This window comes from Athene cunicularia (genome assembly GCF_003259725.1).
Source record: "Athene cunicularia isolate RWA chromosome 15 unlocalized genomic scaffold, athCun1 chr15_part1, whole genome shotgun sequence".
Taxonomy (NCBI): Eukaryota; Metazoa; Chordata; class Aves; order Strigiformes; family Strigidae; genus Athene; species Athene cunicularia.
In genome coordinates this window covers 10,799,556-10,822,451 of record NW_020799121.1, presented here as the reverse complement: position 1 = coordinate 10,822,451, position 22,896 = coordinate 10,799,556, and the positions used below count along the sequence as shown (strand labels likewise).

At 36.4% G+C, this 22,896-nt stretch overlaps 1 protein-coding gene across 1 annotated transcript in view; it reads left to right on the top strand.

Moving 5' to 3' along the window:
• The first annotated feature begins 1,941 nt into the window (after positions 1-1,941).
• Positions 1,942-22,896, top strand: part of GLT1D1 (glycosyltransferase 1 domain containing 1) — a 48,824-nt gene continuing 27,869 nt past the window's right edge. Inside the window, exons 1-5 of the mRNA XM_026859669.1 lie at positions 1,942-2,084; positions 4,704-4,809; positions 10,265-10,316; positions 14,212-14,248; positions 15,411-15,467. Of these exons, the coding sequence (XP_026715470.1) occupies positions 1,985-2,084; positions 4,704-4,809; positions 10,265-10,316; positions 14,212-14,248; positions 15,411-15,467 (352 nt within the window). The 5' untranslated portion in view covers positions 1,942-1,984. The remainder of the gene's footprint in view (positions 2,085-4,703; positions 4,810-10,264; positions 10,317-14,211; positions 14,249-15,410; positions 15,468-22,896) is intronic.

Here is a 22,896-nt window from a genome sequence, read left to right as displayed (position 1 = left end):
AGCAATAGAGGTAACCCACAATTTTTGAGCCTTGGAACACTTGAGGGAGTCCCCCTCTATTTACAGCAGAAACAGCTGTCATTCAACTGAGATTTGGAGCGGTGGAAACTGTGGAGGAAAGGAAAAGTATTAATTCCTACCATTTTTTTTTTTAAAAAGATGCTTTAGATCGAAATTCCTAGCTGAGTTTCTTGATTCCTGATGTCCTGAGAGAGTTATTTTCAAATTAATTGTAATATGCAAACATATTGCTTGTACATGATAGTGATTTATGGTAATTGGAATACTGATGGGAAAAAATTCTTTTAGACTATTTAATGAGCACCTGTGAAATCATGGAATGCATGCACGAGCATCCCAAGTATTCGCCTGAGAGATTTTTCCTTCCACAGCTGCTAGATTTGGGCATCATTATTTAGATATAAATTGAGAGCCTCTTTCAAAAGGCAAGCAGGTACTTGGTACAAGTTCATGGGACAACTGATGTAAATAATTGCTCAACAGTGTAAATAAGGATCTTACAATCTGGCTGTATTTTATTATTTATTAGTACTTATTATAATTTATTGGTCTCATTTCAAACAGTGAAGTTAAAAGTAAAATTAGTTTCTTTTTAGTATAAGGAAGAAATACAGCACCATATGTTGTGCCAATGGAGCTCTGTCTGATATAGTGCTAATACATTCCTTCCAAGGCCTCAAGACATTTTACAACATTTTTAGCACCAATTTCTGCAGTAATGACTAACTTCTGCAGGACAGAAAATTACATTCCTTTAGAGGATATGAAATGATCAGGAAAGGAAAGAGCTGACATTATCCAAGAAGCTATTGAGTTAGCAGGATTTTAATGCCAGAACAATTAATACGCTGTGAGAGATAAATCAACTGGAACAATATGTAATAAGCAGAAAACATTTTGTGGTCCTTTTATAATATTGAAAATGTAACACCACGTGGCAGCACATACAGCGTGCTAGTTTTTATCAAAACATGGATTTTCTCCTGTATGTTTTTTGGCTGATGTCATTGAAAACATTGATAACTGATTCTGGTCTCACTGGGAGAAATTATGAGAGTATAAAAGACTAAAACAAAGCTTACCAAAATGCTCCCTGTAATCAATCCATTGCCTGACTTTGGCAGTCTTTGAATCAATGTTTTAATAAGAGGAACCGCTGTATATAAAGGTGAATGGGTAAGCTGACAGTAGACTAGGAAGGCTTCGTTGTTTGTTTGTTGTTGTTTTGGGTTTTTTCTTTTTAGCAATTGAGCTATTTAAAAAAGACTGTGAAAGTATTTGTGTAATTACTTTTCTGTAGTTTCTTTGTTATGCTTCAATTATCCTGTCCCTGTTTTACAAATGGGAAACTAAGACAAGAAGCAGTTAAACCCCCAATCAAACAGAAAGGGAATACAATTTCCACTCTCCGGTTTTATTTATGTATTCATTTTTTGCATGTTCTGTATATTTAATAGCATTGGTTAGCTGGACATATTTGTGCTTTCCTCCAGACCAAGTGTCTGAGAATCTCTAAAACCAAGGTCTAAGACCAAGGTCTAAGATTCAAAAGGAGTCTTTTCAGCATATTAAGCTGAAGCTCAGTCAGGAAAGATCCTGACCATACTTCACTTCTGCTGATTTCCAAAGGTGATGTTGGTACTTTGTACACTTGAGACTTAAAATGGATGTAGATTATGTTGCTTGGGAGTGTGCCTGTAGCTTCACAATGGTGAAGATAACATATTTTCTAGGGAAAAAAGACCCCTTGCAAATAGCTCCATAGTTGCTTGAACAAAATTAGCATAAAGGTGAATGTCAGAACAAAAGTTATTAAGGAAAAACATTTTGATTAAGCTTATTTAATATAGTGGCATAACTACAACATTAATAGTATCATTTTTTATTCTTTTTCTACTTGTTCCAAAAATGAAGGAATCATCTGCGTGCTGCAGGTCATATCTGCGTTCTTAAAGATGCTTTCATGTATGAAAGTCCATCTGAAATAGCAAATCTAACCACCACAGACAAGTTTGATGCAGCCCTGGCCATTCATCTTTATAAAGGAGGCAGACTTCTGCAAGGTAATCCTCTTTCTATTTTGCAATAAAAATACCTCTTAAAAAGATACTGAAAGGGAAGAGAATGAATAAAAACAGTTATAAATGGCTATAAATGTATAAACCCAGACATAATGTAGTTATTCTGTTTATCCACTTCAACAACTGTTCAGAAATGCTGAAAATCTTTCTCTGCGGGAGATCTGATCCAGAGAGGAGAGAACTAAATAAATGTACTTTTAAAGTACATAGTGCATTTCATAATTAAGTACTTTAACTACATTAAGATAAGAGCATTATATTAACATTAAGGTACTTTCAGCGAATGTGTTCTTTCAGAGGACAATGGCTTGGCTAAGTATAGCTGAGGTCAAATAGAAGAAAGCAGAGGCTAATTTGATTTTTCTGCTCAAAAATGAGTCAGGGTTTTTTGGACATGAAATAACTTTGAGATGTCGTTCATGCCAGCTAAACTATAGGAGACAGGATGTTATCAGACAAATAATAAAATTTTCTATTGTATCTAGCCATGTAGAACAAAATTTTAGCCTGCCATTAATGATACACTAGAAGCACTGGTTTTCAAAATTGCGCACACTGTCACCTATTGAAACTGCAAGTGTGTATCCACGTTTGAGATCACCTTTATATTGTACAAATCTATTCACTTGGACAAAGACACATAATTTGATACTTCCATCAGATCTCGGTATAAGTTGTGTTGTGCTAATTTTCAGACTTCAGAAGCCTCCCCACACCACAATTTGTGCTGGTGGGTTTTCAGAAAGCCTGAATTATTATGTCTGGCATGCTTTTTGTTTGTTCTTTCATTAGTAATGAGGAAATTAGCAATGCTAATAAATCCTTATCTTACAGCTCACTTAATTTTTAAATATAAATGTGAAACAGTATGTTTTCTATCTTTATCAACATATTTATTTCTTTCCCCATTTGCTTTAAGATTTTCTTATTTCCTTGGTTTTAACCATGAATTTTAATTATGAGAATTCACTGAATTTAACATATCATTTCCCCACACTCCCTAAGACACTGTGGGTAGCTATAGAAAGGGTCACCAACAGTTTTCACAGTGATGAACATTCAAGGTCGGTTATATTATCTCTCAAAAGGAAGAACCTCCATCAACACAGCAACCTCCAGTGCCCCACTTGTTGGTCCGGTACTGAGGACGGTGTTGCCTACTGAGTCATTGATCCCTCTCCCCTTCCATCCAATAGCAAAAAGGAAAGAACAAAGCATATTTTCTGCCTGCCTTGATACACAGTGTGTAGTGGCAATATTCAGAGTCAGAAGGAAACCTTGGCTTCATATGTTACAGCTAATGGAAATCTGCAAAATCCACAAAATTGGTCACCTTAATGACAGGTTTTGTAGACTGTCTTCCTGAAGACTGTTTCTTTTGCAAAACTGCAGTCCCATTTTTAATTTAAAACTATGCTCTCCCTGTTGTAATTAGCCATCATGAGGTTGTTACTTGTTAGCTTAATGTGATGTAAAACTGACCACTTAATTGGTTTCAGCACTGAAACAATCAACAGTAATCATTATTGTCTGCTATCTTGATTAGTTTAAGGAGAGAACATTACTGGTAACTTGTCAGTTACTAAAAATAACCTGACTCCAAGAAAAGAAATAGTGTTAGAAAGGAATCTTGCACTGCTGTTGGCTTTTGTCTTTTCATCCAAGTTGTATTTGGCCTTGGCCGTGTGAGTCTGTTGGCTGTCAGCATAGAAGTGCTACACTGCCCTGTTTTGGTGGGTTTACCTTTATGCAAATATGAATTTATTCTGATGTTGCATATCAAAACTAGGCTTTTACCAGGGTGCAGACACTACTAGGATATATATGATTTTATCAATACTGTAAAATGTGAATGTTCGTAAGGATTTGTGCACAGACTATCCCACAGCCAACATGCCTTCCTCTACTCTTACTGTTCTGAGCACTGGAAGGCATCCCAAAACAACTTCCATAACTTGGGTGATCACAAAAGGTGTTGGAACAATCAATTACAAATATAGATCCATCATTTGGAATGAAATTAGTCAAAACAGTGATTTTATTGCAGGTTTGCATATACTGCCTTATTTAATTTGGTGACCTTTTCCAATGGTGTGGATCCATCTACATTTTTTGTAACAGTAAAATCAGCTTCAGAAGTCAGTATTTAAAAAATAATAATAATCTCAGTAACCAACTTTGCTGGATGGTCACCCAAACCACTGCACTGGAATGCTTGAGGGGGCAGTGAATGAGTGCCTGAGACTAGATACCTGGAACCAAACTTTGCAATACTGCATCTTATTAAAATGTGAATAACATTTAAAATATATACACTGTTTGGTGGGCTAAAATTTAATTGTTTTTACTAAGCATGGAAAAGGCAGAGAAAATCTCATAGCTACACAACAGGCCGACATACTGTGAAACTGCATAGTTGTTGTATGGGATTTTTCAGTGCCAAACCCATAAAAATTCAAGTTTCCCCCAGTTTCTTTTTCAAAGGCTTTTGCTTACATATATGATACAGTATTATCAATATACTTTCTCACTGTTAATATCCCCATTTAGTCATTACCTTGACATGTTGGCCAACTTCTCATCATAGTCATTGCTTTACAGGTAGCAGAATTCCTTTTGGAATCATCTTTGGTGGGACAGATGTAAATGAAGATATCAAATGTGAAGAGAAACATCGGGTAATGGGAGCAGTGCTAGGAGAAGCCAGGTAAAAGCATGTGTGGAAGGTTTATGACAGGAAATTGCATTTTGTTAATGGCAGATCTTTTAGGAATGTTCCATAAATGCTTGGAATCACTGGGAGATGTGTAGGCCAGCTGACAAAGGACAGACTACTTGAAATCCCTATGATCTCTATATCTTATTTTATGATTCAGTGATGGAAGTAGAACTGTTTCTTCATAAAATACTTTCTGTATGCAGTCTATTCATTTTATATTTCCTCTGTTAGAATCCTTTCATCGTATTTGTCCATGTAAGAGTTGTCAGAGGTAGTGCTGAAACTTGGTCTTTTGGGCTGTGAGTTTTCAAAAAGACTCAAATCACATTAAAAGCTAATGAAATCTGTGCTCTTGCTAACTAACCCTGTGCTTGTTCTCCTGAATCGTAACTATTTTTTAGAATAATAGAACTATGCATCTGACGAGGATATAAAATTCTAAGGCAGGCAGAAGAAATTAGAAGAATAATAGCAAGAATACTTAACCTGGTATTTGGCAGCATATTGCTCTGTAGAGTAATCTACTTTATGGGTAGACATCATAAAGACAGCCTTTGATGGTTAGTATAACTGTGGACTGTAGCAATTTGACTGTGGTTTATTTGATGTGTTTGTAATGGATACAGTTTTATGCAATCAAGTTCTAATTTTTTACCAAAATTATCTTAGATTGTTTATATTTGCGGAGATTTAAGTAAAGAAATGCACATCTAATTATCTCCAACAATATCCATATAGAACTATATCCGTACAGAACTATACTGTCCACAAAATATCTGATATTTGGTATTTAAATAGTGAATCTTTCATAGTGGAGGTGGTTAATGGTGAGTTAGTGGTGGAGGTATGATTATTTAAATAGCAAATCTTTGTTAGCGGTGGAGATATGAATATTCTCATTAAATCTTGTCAAAGTAATATTATTAGCATAAACACGGTTGGACCCTGTGTGCCAAGGCCCTGTGCCAGAAGTGCTAAATGTTGCTCCAGGTTGTTGTTTGGGTTTTTTTTTTTAAAACCTCTGTTTATTAGTAAATTCTGGTTTATGTTACATATATTCAAATATATAAAATATTCTGTATTGGAACTAATATATATTATGCATTAAGTGCTATCTGCACATACAGACCAAAGTGCCCAGCAGTTTAACTTAAGTGGAGACGACAACTAAAAATAACTGGCATTTGTCCTGTTGCATGACAGAATCAAACCATCAAACCTGTTCTCAGAGGCCTTGCATTTAGCTTGTTGACAGAGTGCTTGATTGAAAAGCAGGTGACTCAAGTATAAAGAGCTTTTCTTCTTTTTTTCCTGCTAACGTGATCCTTTCTCTAGGTACATGAAGAGAGTAGAGAGGAGAGATGGAAAAAAAGTCTTTAAGCAAATTCTCTTAATTTTTCAGGTGAATTCACAAGGGAGTATTTTCAGGGTGTTTTAAAGTCCAGAAGAGTTCTAGTGACATGTCAGTGTAGTCAATAAATGTAGTTCAAGAACTGATCAAAAATCAGAGAAAATTACTAAAAACCAAAAAGTTTTTTGCAGCATTTCTCATTGTTTCAACATCCCCAGAAAAGAAGGTTCCTCCTGCATGATCTGAAGGTCTGTTTACTTCAACAGTGTTATCACGTCCATGGTAGGCCAGGAAGCCCTTTTCTTATTGGAAACGAAAGCATTTTATGTATGTAAAACATCCAGTGGATTAAATCAATTTAATAGATAGCTTAAGTTTTACCAAGATAGAGGCTAAGGTTGTCACTTCATGTGTAGCTAGCGTAATAGCTCAGTGATGGTAGGGATGGCTCTACTGCTACCTCTCTTCCTCTCCTTCTCCTTTCTCCTTTCTCTTGCTTGTGGCTGTGTGATGCACCTTTCCTTGTGCCAGCATTGGACTGCTTTCTGAGCAGGTTTAACTCACTAAATGGTGTAAAATTGGCTTTTGTCTCTGGGTTAGTTTTCTACCCCTTTAATAAGAAGCGTCATTTTGGGAAAGGATACGAGAAGGGTGTCTGTTTTGGTGACAGTAAGTAAGTTGCTACAGCAGGTCACTCAGCCTCATGGAACTATAGAGTACCTGAACTTTTGGTGATTTGAGTAGTCTGGAGAGTCATCACTCCAGAATTGAGCTCTGCATAAGCAAAGGGGTCTCCGAGTGTGCAAGGTAAGATAAAATTTAAGCATCTGGAATGGCTTATCAAATCCAGTGGTACTGCTTGCATACTTACTCTAGGAGAGCTTAAATACCTTGCTGAATGAGCTTGCTCAGGATACTATCTCTGTTCATTCATCACAGCATTTTAGCTAAGATAACTACAGTGGTTCAGATACAGCAGTATGGATTTTGGTTCATGTTAGCAATGAGGAAATGCATACAAAATCTGCAGCAGGCTTGTATCTCGTAGTTTTATCTTTGCTAATACCATTGCACGTTCTAGCTATTATTTAACTTAACACCGGCATAGATATGCTGTTCTGTCTATAGTGCCCTATAAAATGTGGTAGGTAAACAAATTTTAAAGACAGCACTTAATCACAGTCATTGAAAAATCATTAGGGCATGTTCTTACGGGTTACTTGTAGTTGAAAAGCAACTTAAGGCCCCATTCAAGACAAAATTTATATACTTGTTTACTTTTGTTATCAAATAATCAGAAGTTATTCTTTAAACAGATCTGAGAGAAAAAAGATATCTAATCTGTCAACTAAATTTCAGCACTTTGCAAATGAAAAATATATAAAAACAGAATCTCTGAGTGTGTCTGATTCAGTTCTGTGTTTAAAATATGTCAAAAATATAGCTAATATAGCTCATGCAAAAAAGGTGCTTTACTAAATGTTTTTTTTAACGATAATTAAGAACTTGAATTATATTTTAGTAGCTTGGATTTTCTATATTTCAAAATATATTACTGCATCCTTATGCAGTTCATGATATTTTCTCTGCCACAGGAAAAGTAATTCATTTTTCTAGCAGTTATTCTGAATGGTTCTCTTCTCCAGTATTATCACTAGTATTATTCATTGCATAGTTATTAAAAGAAACATTGATTTTTTTTTTCTTTATTGATTGCAGGGTTCTAAGCAGAAAGTATCATGAATTGTAGATTACTTGTCCAGTACAATATACCACCACATTCCATAAAACAAAGTATTGAACACTGTCTAGCTTTATAATGAGTGTTTCATTTTTAATCAAATTCCTCTAAATGGTGGTTGTACTACTCTAGGGTATTTTTTTCTATTGAGCAGTATTTTGTAGACTTAGGAGCAACAGGTTTTTTTCTGCTTGTTAATGTGATGTATTGAAAGTATAATTGCAAAACCTGGAAAGGGAGCATGTGCAACTTGACAAAACAAGCATTTGCAAAGGCTTTAATAACCTTAAAGCTGTCAAGCTGTATATGAAATTCATCGTAGTACCATAAAGCAGATACTACAAAGCAAATGTATGGGAATAAGGTTTGTTTCAACAAACAAAAATAGGAGTTCTAATTCAGCACTTACGTGACTTCTAATGAATGATTGTGATTTCATGCCCTCAAATTACAACATAACATCTCTAATGGAAAAGCACTGTTGTGGTTGTGACTTCACAGAATCATCTCGGTTGGAAAGGACCCTGAAGATCATCTAGTCCGACCATTAACCTAACACTGACAGTTCCCAACTCCACCAGATCCCTCAGCGCTATGTCGACCTTAGCAATGTGGATCATCTCTGAGCATTGAGATGTCATGGGGTTGGCTCAGGACAGAATCATTACATTAATTCTGTGAAAAAGACACACTGAGTCATAAGGGTAATATGTGATTATCCCTGGTTTATATTCAGTATCTATAACAGTGATCAAAAAAAAGGGGATTTTGCTGAGTAGACACATTGTGTCTCATATGAAGGAGGCATTCAGACATTTCTGTTCCACAGGACTGGTAAGTCTTTAGAAATGGTCCCATCTGTGGTTCCAGTTAGCGCTGAAGTTCCATTTAAGAACAGTCAAAGCACGTGTTTATATTTCATCACAACTTAAAAGCTACATTAAAGCCCAGCATGTTCTTAAGATCTGTTCTGAACAGGGATTCTTTATTAACTCTGTCTTCATAGAAGTATCTCATATGATTTCTTGGTATTACACCAAGCTCCCAATACGAATAACTTGTTTATCTAATACGTTTAGAAATCAGACTTCTGTGGCTGAAGTCTCTCTGTAATGAGACATCCAAAACCGAAAACTGTTCATATCAATGCTGATTTTAAATGGTCTCTGACGTAATTCTTCTGTTATGTAGAATGATAGTGTACTACCTACATTTCTCAAAGGCACATAAGTAGAAGTCCAGATGAGCCATTATAAAGAGCCATAAGGGAAGAAGTGGAAGTAAGTTTGGGAGTAGAATTCTCTTCCTCCCAGATGAAAGCCTTAGCTGTTCTGTTATTCAAGTACACTTCCATTTGCTTGTTCTTACTCTGGTGTTATGATTTCCATACGATAGAGAGGAGGAGTGGATGTTGTTCATATACTATTCTACAGTTCATTTGTTTAAATGTGCTTTTCATAACAAAGATAAGTCTTAACCATAGAACAATCAAAATGCCCTTCTACCAGTATTATGTCTGGCTAGTGAAACGGTCTCTTTTCCTGAAACAATGACTGTGGTGAATCTCATTTATGGGCACCCAATTCTTCCGTGTTTATTATAATGGAATATCAGATGTTTAACTCAGCACTGCAAATTTCATCTCCACTGAGATGCCTGACATCAGAGCCATAGAGCCGTGTCTCAAGTCTGTGAAATTCCAGAGCTGAAGCCCAGTCACTGGATCATCTTTCTTCTTTTTTTGATTATTTAATTCTGATATTTTTCCTGAAGACATTTTGGTTTCTCAGATGTTTCTCATTGACAGCTTTGATTACTTAGAAATAAGGAGACAGCACTGGGGAAAGGTTTAAAAAATCCATCTGCTCATTTGAATTAAACTCGGTTGCAAGAAGTGGCAAATAGTGGGACTGGGTATTGTCAAATAACAATAGTAAGAAACTAACTGGACTTAAGATCCCTTCTCACCTAGCCTCCTGGTTGTGAAGGGGGCTATTGCAACTTGGAATAATGTAGAAACAGGAAATTCTAGCTCACTACTGCAGCTGTGTATATTAATCTTGATAAACTGGGGCATGTTCACATTATTTAGGTTTTTTCTTACTTTAAGAAATTCTCACTTTTAACTCCCCAAGAGCTCTAAGTTGTAAAGCCTGAAGAGATACCATTTGTTTTACCAATATCTTCTGGTAAAACAAATAGAAAGCCTACCTTCTGTCTTTCCATCTATAATAATTTTTATAAGCTTCTGCTGTTTGTTCTTATAAAGACTTTTTCCTGAATTACTTTCCTGTTTTTATTTTTAAACACTTTAAGCAGATGATCCCAACTATTTTTATCCATTTAACTAGGTTTGCAGTGGCTTTCACAATGAAAATGAAGGAACTGGCAGCAGCGGAGTGGGTATGTTTACATGATGCTGATGCTTATAGTATTATGAACTATGCATTCTCCTAAAATGTTTTCCAAATAATGCTAGAGAATTGTAATAATCTTCATATTCTCTATTCCTGTTTTTTCTTTCAGAGAAAGCATTTTGCATTTATGTACTTCGACAGGTCAAATAGATCTGGCATTTAAAAGCTATTTAGTATTTGAAAAGAGTATACAGCAGTTTAGGAAGCATTTCTCTAACATTTAAAACTAATCATTGCTGTTGTTATCAAGTCTCTCCTGATGCCATATGCATATATTGTTTCTTTTTGCATCATTTAATAAACTTTATGTTGCCAAAATTCCACTAAACAGCTTTACTCACAATAAAGAATTTGGAAGAATAACTTGAAAATACTTTTTTTTTTTTTTTTTTTTTTTTATGAACTTCTTAAGGTGAACTGCAGAGCTAGAATTGTAGTTATGCTAAGCCCAGCAATATGTTATATACAGCCCTGTTGACCAGGCCTTGAGGGATATGTAGCTCATAAATTTCACTTAACTTCCTTAAAACTCATCTCTCCTTCTGAAAATAAAACGAAACACACTGTGCTCAATGATATATGGAAAAATACTAAATAAAAGTATTTTCATCAAACAGTATAGTGGTTAAATGTATTTAGCAGTGTATTTTAAGGAGATTATTTAGAACTGGCGGTAATAATGATCGCTTCATTTAGTAGGTACCATTGCATTTGCTGTATTGAAAGTCTACTTCAGCCATTCAGTGCAATTATTTTTAGTATCTGATGCATCTTTTTGAAAATAGACTGGGTCAACATTTTCACCCTTATGTGGTTGAGCTGATGGCACACTGCCAGTGGAGAAAATTGAGACAAATTCTTGAAGCAGACAGTCCTCAATCCTGGTTTCTGAAGAACAGAGTAAGACAATAAATTGCTGCCAGTCATCTGAGTAGAAGGAGTGCTTTTGAATAGTGTTAGGCTGCACTGGTAACCTGTGAAAAACTACACCAGGCAGCCGGGCTTGCTGATCCAGCTTGTTAGTTCAGGTGATTTTCTGTGCAAGGTGAGCTTTCCAACTAACTTGTTGGCTAAAGACTTCTACTGGATTACAGAGAGCTTCACTGAGCACCGGATCCAGTGAAGGGTAAGCGGTGACTATTTGGTGGACAGTAAGAGGCAACATACTGGGGTAAAAAGACCAAAGCAGGACCACCCTCTTCCAGCTCTAGTAAGCTGTTACCTCCACTCACCTCATCTTGTGAAACATCAACTGAAGTTGAACAGTAAATACAAGAAGTAGGAACTAACTGCTTGGTATCTCTTCAGTTCTAATTTGCATCATAATATGATCATTAATACACCCTTGCTGAAAAAAATCACTTAGAGGTGGAGCTTGCACAACCACACAATTTAATATTCAATACTTAGTTTCAGCATGAATTAATTTTTTTAAAAATCTATTTGCATTAAAAGCATACATTAGCAGACACAGGAGCTGATATTTATGTTATAAATATAACTTGGTTTTAATAGTTACTATAATGGACATAGTCGTGTTGGAGCAGGTCTAGAGGAGGCCACAAAGATGCTCAGGGGGCTGGAGCCCCCCCTGTGAGGACAGGCTGAGAGAGCTGGGGGGTTCAGCTGGAGAAGAGAAGGCTCTGGGGAGACCTTAGAGCGGCCCCCAGGGCTGAAAGGGGCTGCGGGAAAGGGGGGAGGGACTCTTGATCAGGGGTGTAGGGACAGGATGAGAGGTAACGGTTTTAAACTGACAGAGGGCAGATTTAGATTAGATCTAAGGAAGAAATTCTCCCCTGTGCGGGTGGTGAGGCCCTGGCACAGGTGCCCAGAGAAGCTGTGGCTGCCCCCTCCCTGGCAGTGTTCCAGGCCAGGTTGGACGGGGCTTTGGGCAACCTGGGCTAGTGGAAGGTGGCCCTGCCCAGGGCAGGGGGGTGGGACTAGGTGATCTTTAAGGTCCTTCCAACCCAAACCGTTCTGTGATTCTATGAACTTCATGATGGGTAAACATGGAAAGGGCACAGCTTCTGTCATAGATCTTATGCAAGAAAAAGACTAGGAGAGTATAAGGAGGAAAACCAAAGTTGAACTTTGAAATCCTGTTGAAATCAGCACCTCAGATGTTTTTAAGTATCTAACTTTGACTAACCACCTTTGTGCTCTGGGCCTATGGGACTCACTCAGTATTTTGGAGAAGGTCCATGGCAGACAGGGAGTTGGATGCAACTCTGTCAATTCCTAAGCTGAAATACCACCTGCTGGCCTGTGTCTTAAATGCTGGAGTTTTGAGTTCTGTTTCCCCGCTGTATCTTCATATAAAGGGTAAAAGCAAATGCAACACATTTACCTTCAAACAGTGAAGGATATGAATAACATCTTTCCATAGCTAGGTCACAGAATATTAACAATCTTTACATATTAACTCTAATGTGACCTGCGTTATTCCTCTAATGTGTGCTTTATTAATTAGACAGTCAGTTTTAAATTATGAACATGTAAGCGATTGGACTGTGCTCAAGGGCTGTATCCTCCAACAAATTCTTTTCTATTACATTGGATAAATTATCTTTAATTGTGAAGTACGTAATGCGGCATTTGTAATAATCTGTATTCCAAGTGAGATTGAAATACTGTAAAAGATCTTGTGCTTATGGTCAGTGTTTTATTTCAGTAGTATAAAACCGGTGCATAAGAATTACCTAAGCCGGTTTTATTAGCATTCAATTTAATGTTCCCATTCTCCTCAAGACCATATAAAATAAAGAACATAACAGAAAATTGATCTATAAAGTGTGAAGACATCTGTATGCCCTGTTACACAGTGCTCCTGCTATTTTCTTCTTGATGACCCGAGCCCTGACAGGATTATATTTACTCACCGTTAAAGGTCCAGCAGAGCATGAAACCAGATGCTTAACTTAAGCTTATTTTTGAAACTTAGTGGTTTTAGGGAACTAAAAGCCTATCTTCACCCACCAGAGTCTGAGGCAGAACTACGCAGTGTGTCAGTGATGGAGGCAGCGCTGGCTTAAGCTGCCCTCTGCCACATCTGCTTTTTTCCACCTTCTGTTTTGCTGCATCCGTGTCCTGGCGCTGAATTTCAGCTATCCCACTTGTCCTGCAAATTTAAATCATGAACTTGTCCTCCAGCTTGCAATTCTGTCTCCATTGTTTACGAGGCTTTTGTTAGGATTGGAAGATCCAATATAATTTAAAATGCTACTTATTCATAGGTAAGGGAAGGACCAAGAAATGTTAAGTAATAAAATAATCTATTAAACCATTTTTTCTTATTTTTAAATGCTTGAACACAAAAGTTCTTATAGTTTTTAAAAGATAAAGTCCATAGAATATCCTTAGTCTTCCACTGTAAACAGTTTTATTTTTCCCTCATTTAATTTATGTGTGGGTTTGCTGCTTGTTCATGTAGTTTTTGTGAGTTAAGTCACTCTGAAACTCTCCTTCCCATCTGTGAACCCCCTGTTGACGACTGTTCACTATTTTCTGTCCATTTCTTTTTCCAGTTCATTTTTAACAACTAAAATAGACTGTTATGACTGGGCAGTGAGCTGGAGGGGCAGCCACATAGGAGTGATAGGGGAAAAATAAAATCTTTGCGTGTAAAAAAGAAAAAAAAAATCACCTCCTTGGCATCTTTTTTCCTGAGCTGACTGGTTCAGGAATTGGTTGCTTGATGGTTTGTTAACTTGGCTTTTGGTATAACTTAAATGTATCTTTCTAATAGTCTGCTTTGATTTTTAATAGTTGAAAGAATATCACGCTAATCTGCATTATGTTATACTATTTGGCTTTCTTTGAAGTTTGAACACATCTTTTATGGTGAACTATGAAAGTTACTTTTCTTCTCCTTCTCTTTAAAGCCAGATGCTAAGACGAAAATATATGTCCAAACTCAAGGTGAGAGTTTTGAAATACTGACTAAGGCATTCAGTTTATTTGAAACATGGTTTGGTACCTGTATGTTTATGTACCTACCTTCTTTGCCCCAGAAATATTTTGCTGAAATGGGTATTGGGTTTGAAGTCCTGGCTCCACTTAAGTTCATCTTTTTGCCATTGACATTAATTGAGGCAGCATTTCAGTCTCAGCCTAAATTTTCAGCTCATTTGGTGCTTTTAAAAAGAAGTTTTCCCAGATGCCTTACAGTAGGAAACTGAAAGATAAGGTAACACCCAAGGTAACACCAAGCTTTCTCCAAAGCATATGGAAGTTTTGATGCTGAATGATTATTCTCTGAAACTCTAAATTCATTTAAGTGTTTCATGTTCCCAGCATAATGACACCCAACAAGTATCTAATCCAAAGTATATTACTTAAGTGAGTAGTCTAGGGAACACTCAATTCAGCATTTAAGCTACAGCTCCTGATTTTATATATCTAAAAATAACTCCATGGATTCCAAAACTCATTCCATTTTCTATATTTCACTTTCAAAGAAAATAAAATTATTTTCAAAGCTTTTATGTTGTAATAACTCAGTGTGAGATCTACTGAGCCCATGTTCAGTCTGTATTTAAGCCCCTTGTGAGGTAATAGTTAACTAAGATAATAATAAATAATAAATTATTAAAATAGTTTAATTAGTAAAATAATCTTTAGCATAAGGAAAAACAAATAAATTGGTATTCAGTCTAAGTTAATATTTAATTTTGATACTAATTTAATTTACTTTCTTTGCCTTATCTTAAGGGCTTGGGTCTCAGCTGACCTCTGTCTGTTTTGGAATAGTATGCTCCCTCAGATCATGTTATCTTCTATGTAGATTTTGAAAGGCGAAATTTAGCATGGTGGTAAGTGAGTTTAATTCCCTGGGTTGCTAAAGAAGTTCATACACTGTGATTGTGCAGAATTTTCAATTGAATTTCAGTCTGATGACTAAGGAAGGATTGTGCAGGCAACATGACTCTAGGATGAGAAAAACTTGAGATGGGAACAGCTGTGTATGGAACTCAGCATGCTTGACAGAAATACTGTTTCTTAGGGCAAGACTTCAAGAACCATAGTTCAGCCATCCAGGGACCAATCAAACATGTCATGTTTCTCTTTTATTTCAACACAGGAATTAAGACTACACCCAGCGAAACATTTGACTGGTATAGATTTCTACAAAATGCAGGTAAAACTCACTTTTTTTTTCTCTAGTCACTATTTTTATTTCTAGTAGGTGTCAATGATGAAAGAAATGTAGAATGTGCAGCTTAACTGATTGTGTAATAAAATGACTTAATGATAGCAAAACCAAAAATCTTATATTAAATACAGGCAGAATATCGATCAGATTAGTCTATTTAGTAAACTACCCAGACTGCTTCCAGATTTCTGGTCTGCCCAGGGCTGAATTGCATTGAAAGATAAAATGCTCATGCCATATGGGTCACTCCCTGAGAAGGTAAGTTAGACCAGAGCACCAGTACCTGAGCATGCTGAGCTTTACAGCTCTGTGATAGAAACTGTGGATGTCTGTTGCAGAAGAGCAAGTGAGATGAAGAAGGGAAATAAGTGTTGATGTTTTCTTTGGTCTTGATATAGAGCCTATCTCTGTATTCACCAAAGTAATGGCATGAAAGGCAGATGACCTAATTTAAAGTCACCTGATCTTGGCAATGCTTTAATTGCTCCAGCTGACTTTCCCCAAAAGAAGAATTTGTAGGCATTTTACTGTGGTAAAAATATTTCACTATTATATTCATCAATCTGATCTCTGATAGTACAGCTGTTCCCTCTATTACAAATGAATCCTCACTAGCCAATTGCTTTATCACATCAGTAAATGAGTGCCATTATTCAAAACCGGTGTCCAATTTTAAATTGAGCATTGTGAGGTTATTTTGTTCTCAGTAAATCACAGCACACAAGCACAGCACCACTAAGATTAATAATTTTCTGAAGTTAAATGATTTGTCACTTGCTAGCACAGCCTTAGTGTTGATTGGATCTCGTGTCCAACCATCTTATGATTAAAAGAGCAGTCAACAGATTGAGGAGGGGGAAGCTCCCCCTAAGCTGCATTTCATCTAATATATTAGAGACAGTTTTTTTACGTAATGTGTACTAATTCAAAAGTGCAAAATATTTCATGATGTACATGAAAAGCAAAGTAAAATGTGAGTCTAACATCTGTGCCTGTTAAATAATAACTTGAAAACTGGCATCAGAATATTCAGTATTGTTTTTTATGACTGTTTCATCTCATTTATCTTATCAGTCTTGTCTCTGTGTTCATCTCTGGTGGCAGCCTGCAATTTCCACTTCTTTTAATATTGCACATGGAGGCAGGTTTTTTGGCTGTACCTTTGTGCTTACCACAGAGTAATTAGGAGTTCCCACTGAATTGCTTTTCTGGGCTTTTGCAGTTTCAAAGTGTTTAAAATTCTACTAAACTTGGAGCAATCAGTAGAAAATTATCAAAAATAGAAGGCAGTTTTGCTCAGAAGAATATGATTTTGATAGTGTAGGCTTGCACAATGAAGTGCACTTCAAAAGATCCCTAGCTTTTATGCAGATAAAGCTGTCCAAACTCATTCACCTCATGGCATTTATGATCTTTTTTTTTAAAGACCTTTTTTCATGAAGTTCTATTCCATGTCTAAAGGTATTTAACGATTTTTGTGGGAAATATTTCTCCAGATAACTCTTGCCTGTATCTTTAGCAGTATCCTGGAACATTCATCAAATTCGGGATTCCCAGGACTGAATGTAAAGAAACAGCACATACGCTACAATGCAAAGTATAATACATTTGAGGCATCAGTGTTAAATATCCTTGGTGATCAGGCCATACATTGTCAAGTTATTCTTTAAAATTAAATAGGCTCTTCAGAATATTGCAAGGCTTTTTTTCACAGAACAGACTTCTTATGAATATTCTTTGTTCTGATTTTTTTTTTTCAGTCAGAGAAATACCTTAACATATGACTCATGTTAAATATGACACCAGTACATAAATAGTCTCTTTAAGTAATGGCTTGAAGAATAATTTAATGGTAGCTGTGAGTGACAGAACGCATCAAATAATACACTTTACTGTGGAAGAATATCCCCCCACCTCCTAGCCTCCAGATGTAAATGGGACTAAACCAAAAGCTAAAGAATCCCAGCTTTTTGTACATTTCATTTGACAGTTTAGGTCGCTAACATAAATATCAATTGCCTAATACAAACTGCAGCGGTGCTGTGAAAGGTTTTTTGTTGTTATTATGAGTGCAGTACCATCTTAGTACAAAAATCGTGGAATTAGTATTTTTTTCATAGTCTCAGCAGCAGGCTTGAGAGTTGCAGAAGGTGATGTTTGTGTAGTGTTAGTGTGCTAGCTCCTAGCTGCAGTATTTTCAGTGGCTGGCCGTTAAAACATTTATTGGCTAAATCGACAAAAAAAAGGAGCTTTTAAAGTTAATTTGCATTCTGGTTAACAGTCAGCTTCACAGAGCTTGTCTTATGTGGATGAGAGACTGTCAGCAACAGTAGCCAAACCAAAAAGCTGAACCAACTGCAGATTTCAACACAGACTCCAAGACGACAATGTTTTCAGTATATTTAGTAACTTAGACTATTTAGGGAGGTATTACTGCCTGTGTCAGTCTGGAGGTTAGAACAGATGATCAAAATGTTTTTCTCTGACCTTATAATACAGGAATCTATATACAGCAAAATCAGTTTTGTTAGCAATTTTAGATACCTATCTATAGACTTGAGAGAGATGATGAAAGTTCAGGCTTTTGCTGTAAATTGATTGGCAGAAAATGACAAGGCAGTCTAAGTAAATGCAAAAACTGAGACTGATCCTCTAACAACTTAACTCAGGGATGGAGCGTAGCTACTTAGGATCACAGACAGGCTTGATGTCATCATTCCGTGATGAAAGGCTCCTTTTGATTTCAGTGGAATGTGGCTGAACCTTGTAAGATAAGCACTTGGACATCATGTGATCAGAAGATGTAGATAACTAACAAAGTCTATACTAATGAACCAAGAAAGCTTGTTTACCCAACAGATAAAACTAAAAACTGGTTTCCTGGGAGGTGACATAGAATCATAGGATCAGATGCTAATTGCACTATCAAATAAAATATGCAGTATACTTTTGTAGTTTGATTTTTCTACTCAGATAATTTCAGCTTCATGGTTATTTTCAGAGTTTCCAAAGTTGACATAACCTGTCATGACACAGACAGGGTTTTACAGAAGCATTGTATTTTCCTAAAGCTATGCTGGAAAAAAAGACCCACATAACAAAAATTAAATAGTGAAAATTTGTGCGGATATATAGCTGACCGTAGAAATAATGATATGATAGCAGCAGTAAACTGTGTTCCCCAACAGATCTGAAAGCATAGAGTTTTTTTGTTATCTGATCTGTTAGAAATAATGAGAAATAGAGGAAGAAGGGACTGCTGGAGAACTTTGCAGGCTGATTTTTTCTGGATTAGTAGCCTTTCCCTGGACGTTAAGAGGTTCATTTAACTTCTGTTGTCTTCACAAACATATCAGCAACTCTAGCAATTGTTCACCATTGAATGTGAATAGCAGTATAAACACTTTGGATATAGTTATTACCTCCTCTTCCCCTTAATTTCTAAGAAACAAATTGCTTTGTAAAATAAAAGCTCAACTTCATAAAACATTAATAAATGTTTGAGATCTGCAGATGGTTAAGTATTGTTGAAATAAGGCCTAACGGAGCTAATATTTGTTGTTCAGTCATCAGTGCCTTCAATTAAAGGAACTTCAGAATCAGTATAAAGTAAGATAGCATGTTGAAGCTCTACTGCAGTAGAACACTGCCATGTCAAACTAGCTGGAAAACTTGGCTGGTCTGAGCAGCTTGTTCTCAATAGCTGACTTGTGAGAGAGACACATGCTCAAACTCTTGGTGCCAAGAGACTTAAAGAGCTAATGTATGATGTTTCTGCTGTGTGTAGGGAGATGAACTTAAAGAATAACATATGAATTGAAAGATTCAAAGTATCAAAAATACATGCCAGAGTTGGACAAATTTATCTATGTTTCAAACTCAAGCAAATAAAATAACCATCTCAGAGGCTGACATCTCAGCAATGAATCTATGGATTTTCCCTTTCCAGGAGATCAGTTAATACTTTCAGATCCATAGGAGATGAATAGATGAACAGTCTTCAAGAGGAGTGAAAGACCTGCTGTGGTTCAAAGTGAACAGAAAGGAAAATGAGAAAGGTTATTCACCCTCACCACCTTGTCATGGCTTAGATTTTGTTTCTGAACAAAACCAGAAATGGATGCCTAAGCCCAAATAATATGGACTTGGTATTGTTCTCTAAAGGTCCACAGAACACAGCAGTGAACATTAAATCAGGGGTTGGAAAATTCATCTTAAGATCTTTGCTCTTCCTCGACTTAGTAAGAAACGTTTGTACTGCGGACTGTTTTTTTATGTTACTAGGCAATCCTTCTATCCTAAATTACAACCTATAAGTCCAGTAGTGATATACTTGATAAAATATACTTAACCTCTAGTACAAATTGGATTTTGAGCTGCAAAGGAATGAACACATTTTTAGAATTTTGGCTTTCTGAGGTTGTTGGTTCAGGTCCAAAATAATAACTTAGAATGAAAGATCACATTGTTCCTTTTTATCTTTGTCTCCTCTCTAGAGACAAAAGCAAATAAAGACTTATAAATAAGAAAAATATTTTTATTTTCTTTTTTTGAGCAAGTGGTGAGAAAATTGCTCACTTAAGATGTTTTCTCAAACTGCTTCTTTACCTCTCAGCAAGCTAATGCTTGATATTACTCATTCACTTAGAGGCCTACAGCTTTTCAGTAAGATTAAAAATTTACAGTATTCATTTTTACTGTACGTCTATGATTGCTACATTTTTTTTAACTGCTAGTACCTAAGAGGGGTGGAGTTAAATGCATCTGCTCCTTCAAGATCTGTTTAGATAACACTTCTACTTATTCCTGCCTTTCTTAGAAAGACAATGTCCTTAATAATGCTTCAGAAATTATTTAGGCTTTTGTGTTAGCTGTCTGTGTTCATGTTTTGCTATCTTAGCATCTAAGTACAGATTTTTATAAAGGCTGAAGTGTAAACTATCATAGTAAAAGACTTGATGTGACAAACATTTACACAGTTTCAGATAAGGAACAAACTGGGGGCCAATGAAAACTTAAATACAAGCTGCTTATTTCCAGTGTTGCATTATTAAAATGTTTTCCACTTTTAGTATAACTCCATTCTCTCATTCTGTCTTGCAACCGAAGACCTTAAACCAGTCTACCAAACGTTAAACCCACTGCCATTGCTTCATGTCAAGCAATTATTAAACCTGCTTGCAGATGAGTGGGTAAGTCTAGATGGATAAGTTTAGATTTGAGAAACTTTCTCTAGGCCACGCCATGACCCAGAATCACAGCCAGCAGGAGAAGATGAATCCTGAGAATTAATCACATTTCATCTATTAGCCAATATATTTTGTGCCAGGTTCCAATACTATCAACAAATACACTGGCACAGCAGTTGGATACCCTTTTGATCCTGCAATTCCACTCTGAAATTTTAAGTGCCAGCGCTACATTGCTGTGTTTCAATTTTGAGCAGCATAATACCTGTCCTCCATCATGAAAAAAGAGTTTCATGACTGTGGGAGTTCCATGTCAGTCTTAATCTTCCACTGTGTCTGTCTCATTTCAGCTCACCTGCGGTTCATTTGTTACCATCCCCGTGGTCCTGTGTGGCATATCAGGACAGCATACTGTCAAGCTGATGAGAGGAATGAGTTTTCATAATCCTATCAATCACTGTTCTTGTTTTGACCTCTCACATCTTGCTAAACAGGTGACATGCTAAGCAGGCTCAAGGCTGGCTGTGGCTAACGTGCAGCTGTTTTTTATAGATAAAGCCAATGTAACAAAACAGGCTACAGCCATAGAAAAATACTGACAACACGTGTTTAAAGGAGCATCTCTTACTGACATTAAACAATTATTTCTGACACTGAAGGAGACATTGATTACAAGACTTGGCTTGCATTTAGTGTATAGTGATTCTGAAGGATGGCTGGAAAACAAGTACCATGCAGGTTTTTTTTTATCGCCAGTGATTATGTACAAATCTTTCCATTGTGTATTTTCTTTGCGAAGCAAACAGAAGGATGTATGAGCTAAGAGATAATGAAGCACAGTGTGCTGTTTCAAATCTTTGCTTTTGTAACGCTAACAGAAATGGGGAGAAACAGACACAAGTATTTTTTTGTTATTTGGGTGGTTACATGTCATTCAGACAAAATAGTGACACAATGAATGTATCAGAAGAGCATGATGAGTTGATGTGTCATATCGATGTATTTCCATTTCAGAACTGAATCAGTAGTATCTTACGACAGATTAAGTAGCCTATCTGGGAAAGGCAGAATGATGGCAGAAATTCACATACTGAAAGTCTATTTAAGATCAAAGAAAAAGAAAAAATGTCTTCTTTCACTCAGCTGATGGCTGTAGCTGGTAAAGGCAGCTATTGCAGTTATTCTCTTAATATGTTCCCCTTTCCAGCCTGCTTGTGAGGCCAAAGCATACAAACACTATTGCTTTCTTGTACAAACGGCTACTTTTTCTGGGTTTTTTTCACAGCAGGAGTGCTAGCAAGGCAAGAAAGCAACAGGTGGGAAAACACTGATGCAGGCATCATCTTGATGTGTGAATTTAACCATTTTCAGTGAATGAGCAGAAAGCTAACAAGTGTTGCTGGTTTGATCTTAAGTAGATAGAAAATGAGTAAATTCCTGTCACTACACAGTGGCAGTGATGTGCTAGTAATGCAGTCTTCTCAAGGGATGTTTTTATATCCTTCTAAGTGGATTGAGTGGGGAAAGTCTGCCTGTAAAAATGAATTAGGTGATGACTAAGATCTATAGCATACAATAAAAATAAAACTACGACTGATTCTCCGTTCACTAAATTGAATGGCTGAGGCAAATCCTTTTTAGACTAGTCCTTCTATGACAATTTTTAGAAATGCCATGTAGGATCCAGTCTGTAGTCCAGTGCACCAAGTATCTTCTATTTCAGAGAAAAGTGCATAAAATTTCAGAACAGACAACTAGGACTTTGTAAAGTTCATGAAGGTGATAGTCTGCAGTGAGAGTTCAAGGTTGTGAATGTCTTTTTAAAACAATAAAGGTCAAATAAGTGGGCTATTTTCATTCATAAATATTATTTTAGGTAATTTAAATAGTGAAATAATTAGACAGTTATTGGTGAGATTCTTGAGAGAAGTACCTTTAAAGGCCACTGGAACTGAATGGCAAAATCCAAATTACAAAGTACAGTTATGTCTGTGGGACCAGTTTCTTGTTTGTTTTGGTTTAAGGATTTTATGCAGGGAGCAGAATGGCAGTCAGGGCTGCACAGAATTGGTCTGTTAGGGCTTTTCATTGTCAGAGCACTTTAAACCCTTATCTAATAAACTTGAAAGACTGAAAGCTCTAAGAGAGAAACAAAAAAGATGTTAAGAGATAAAAAGAAGGAGTTGTTTCAAGCATAGTTAGTGTTGATTAGGGTCCTGTCATAG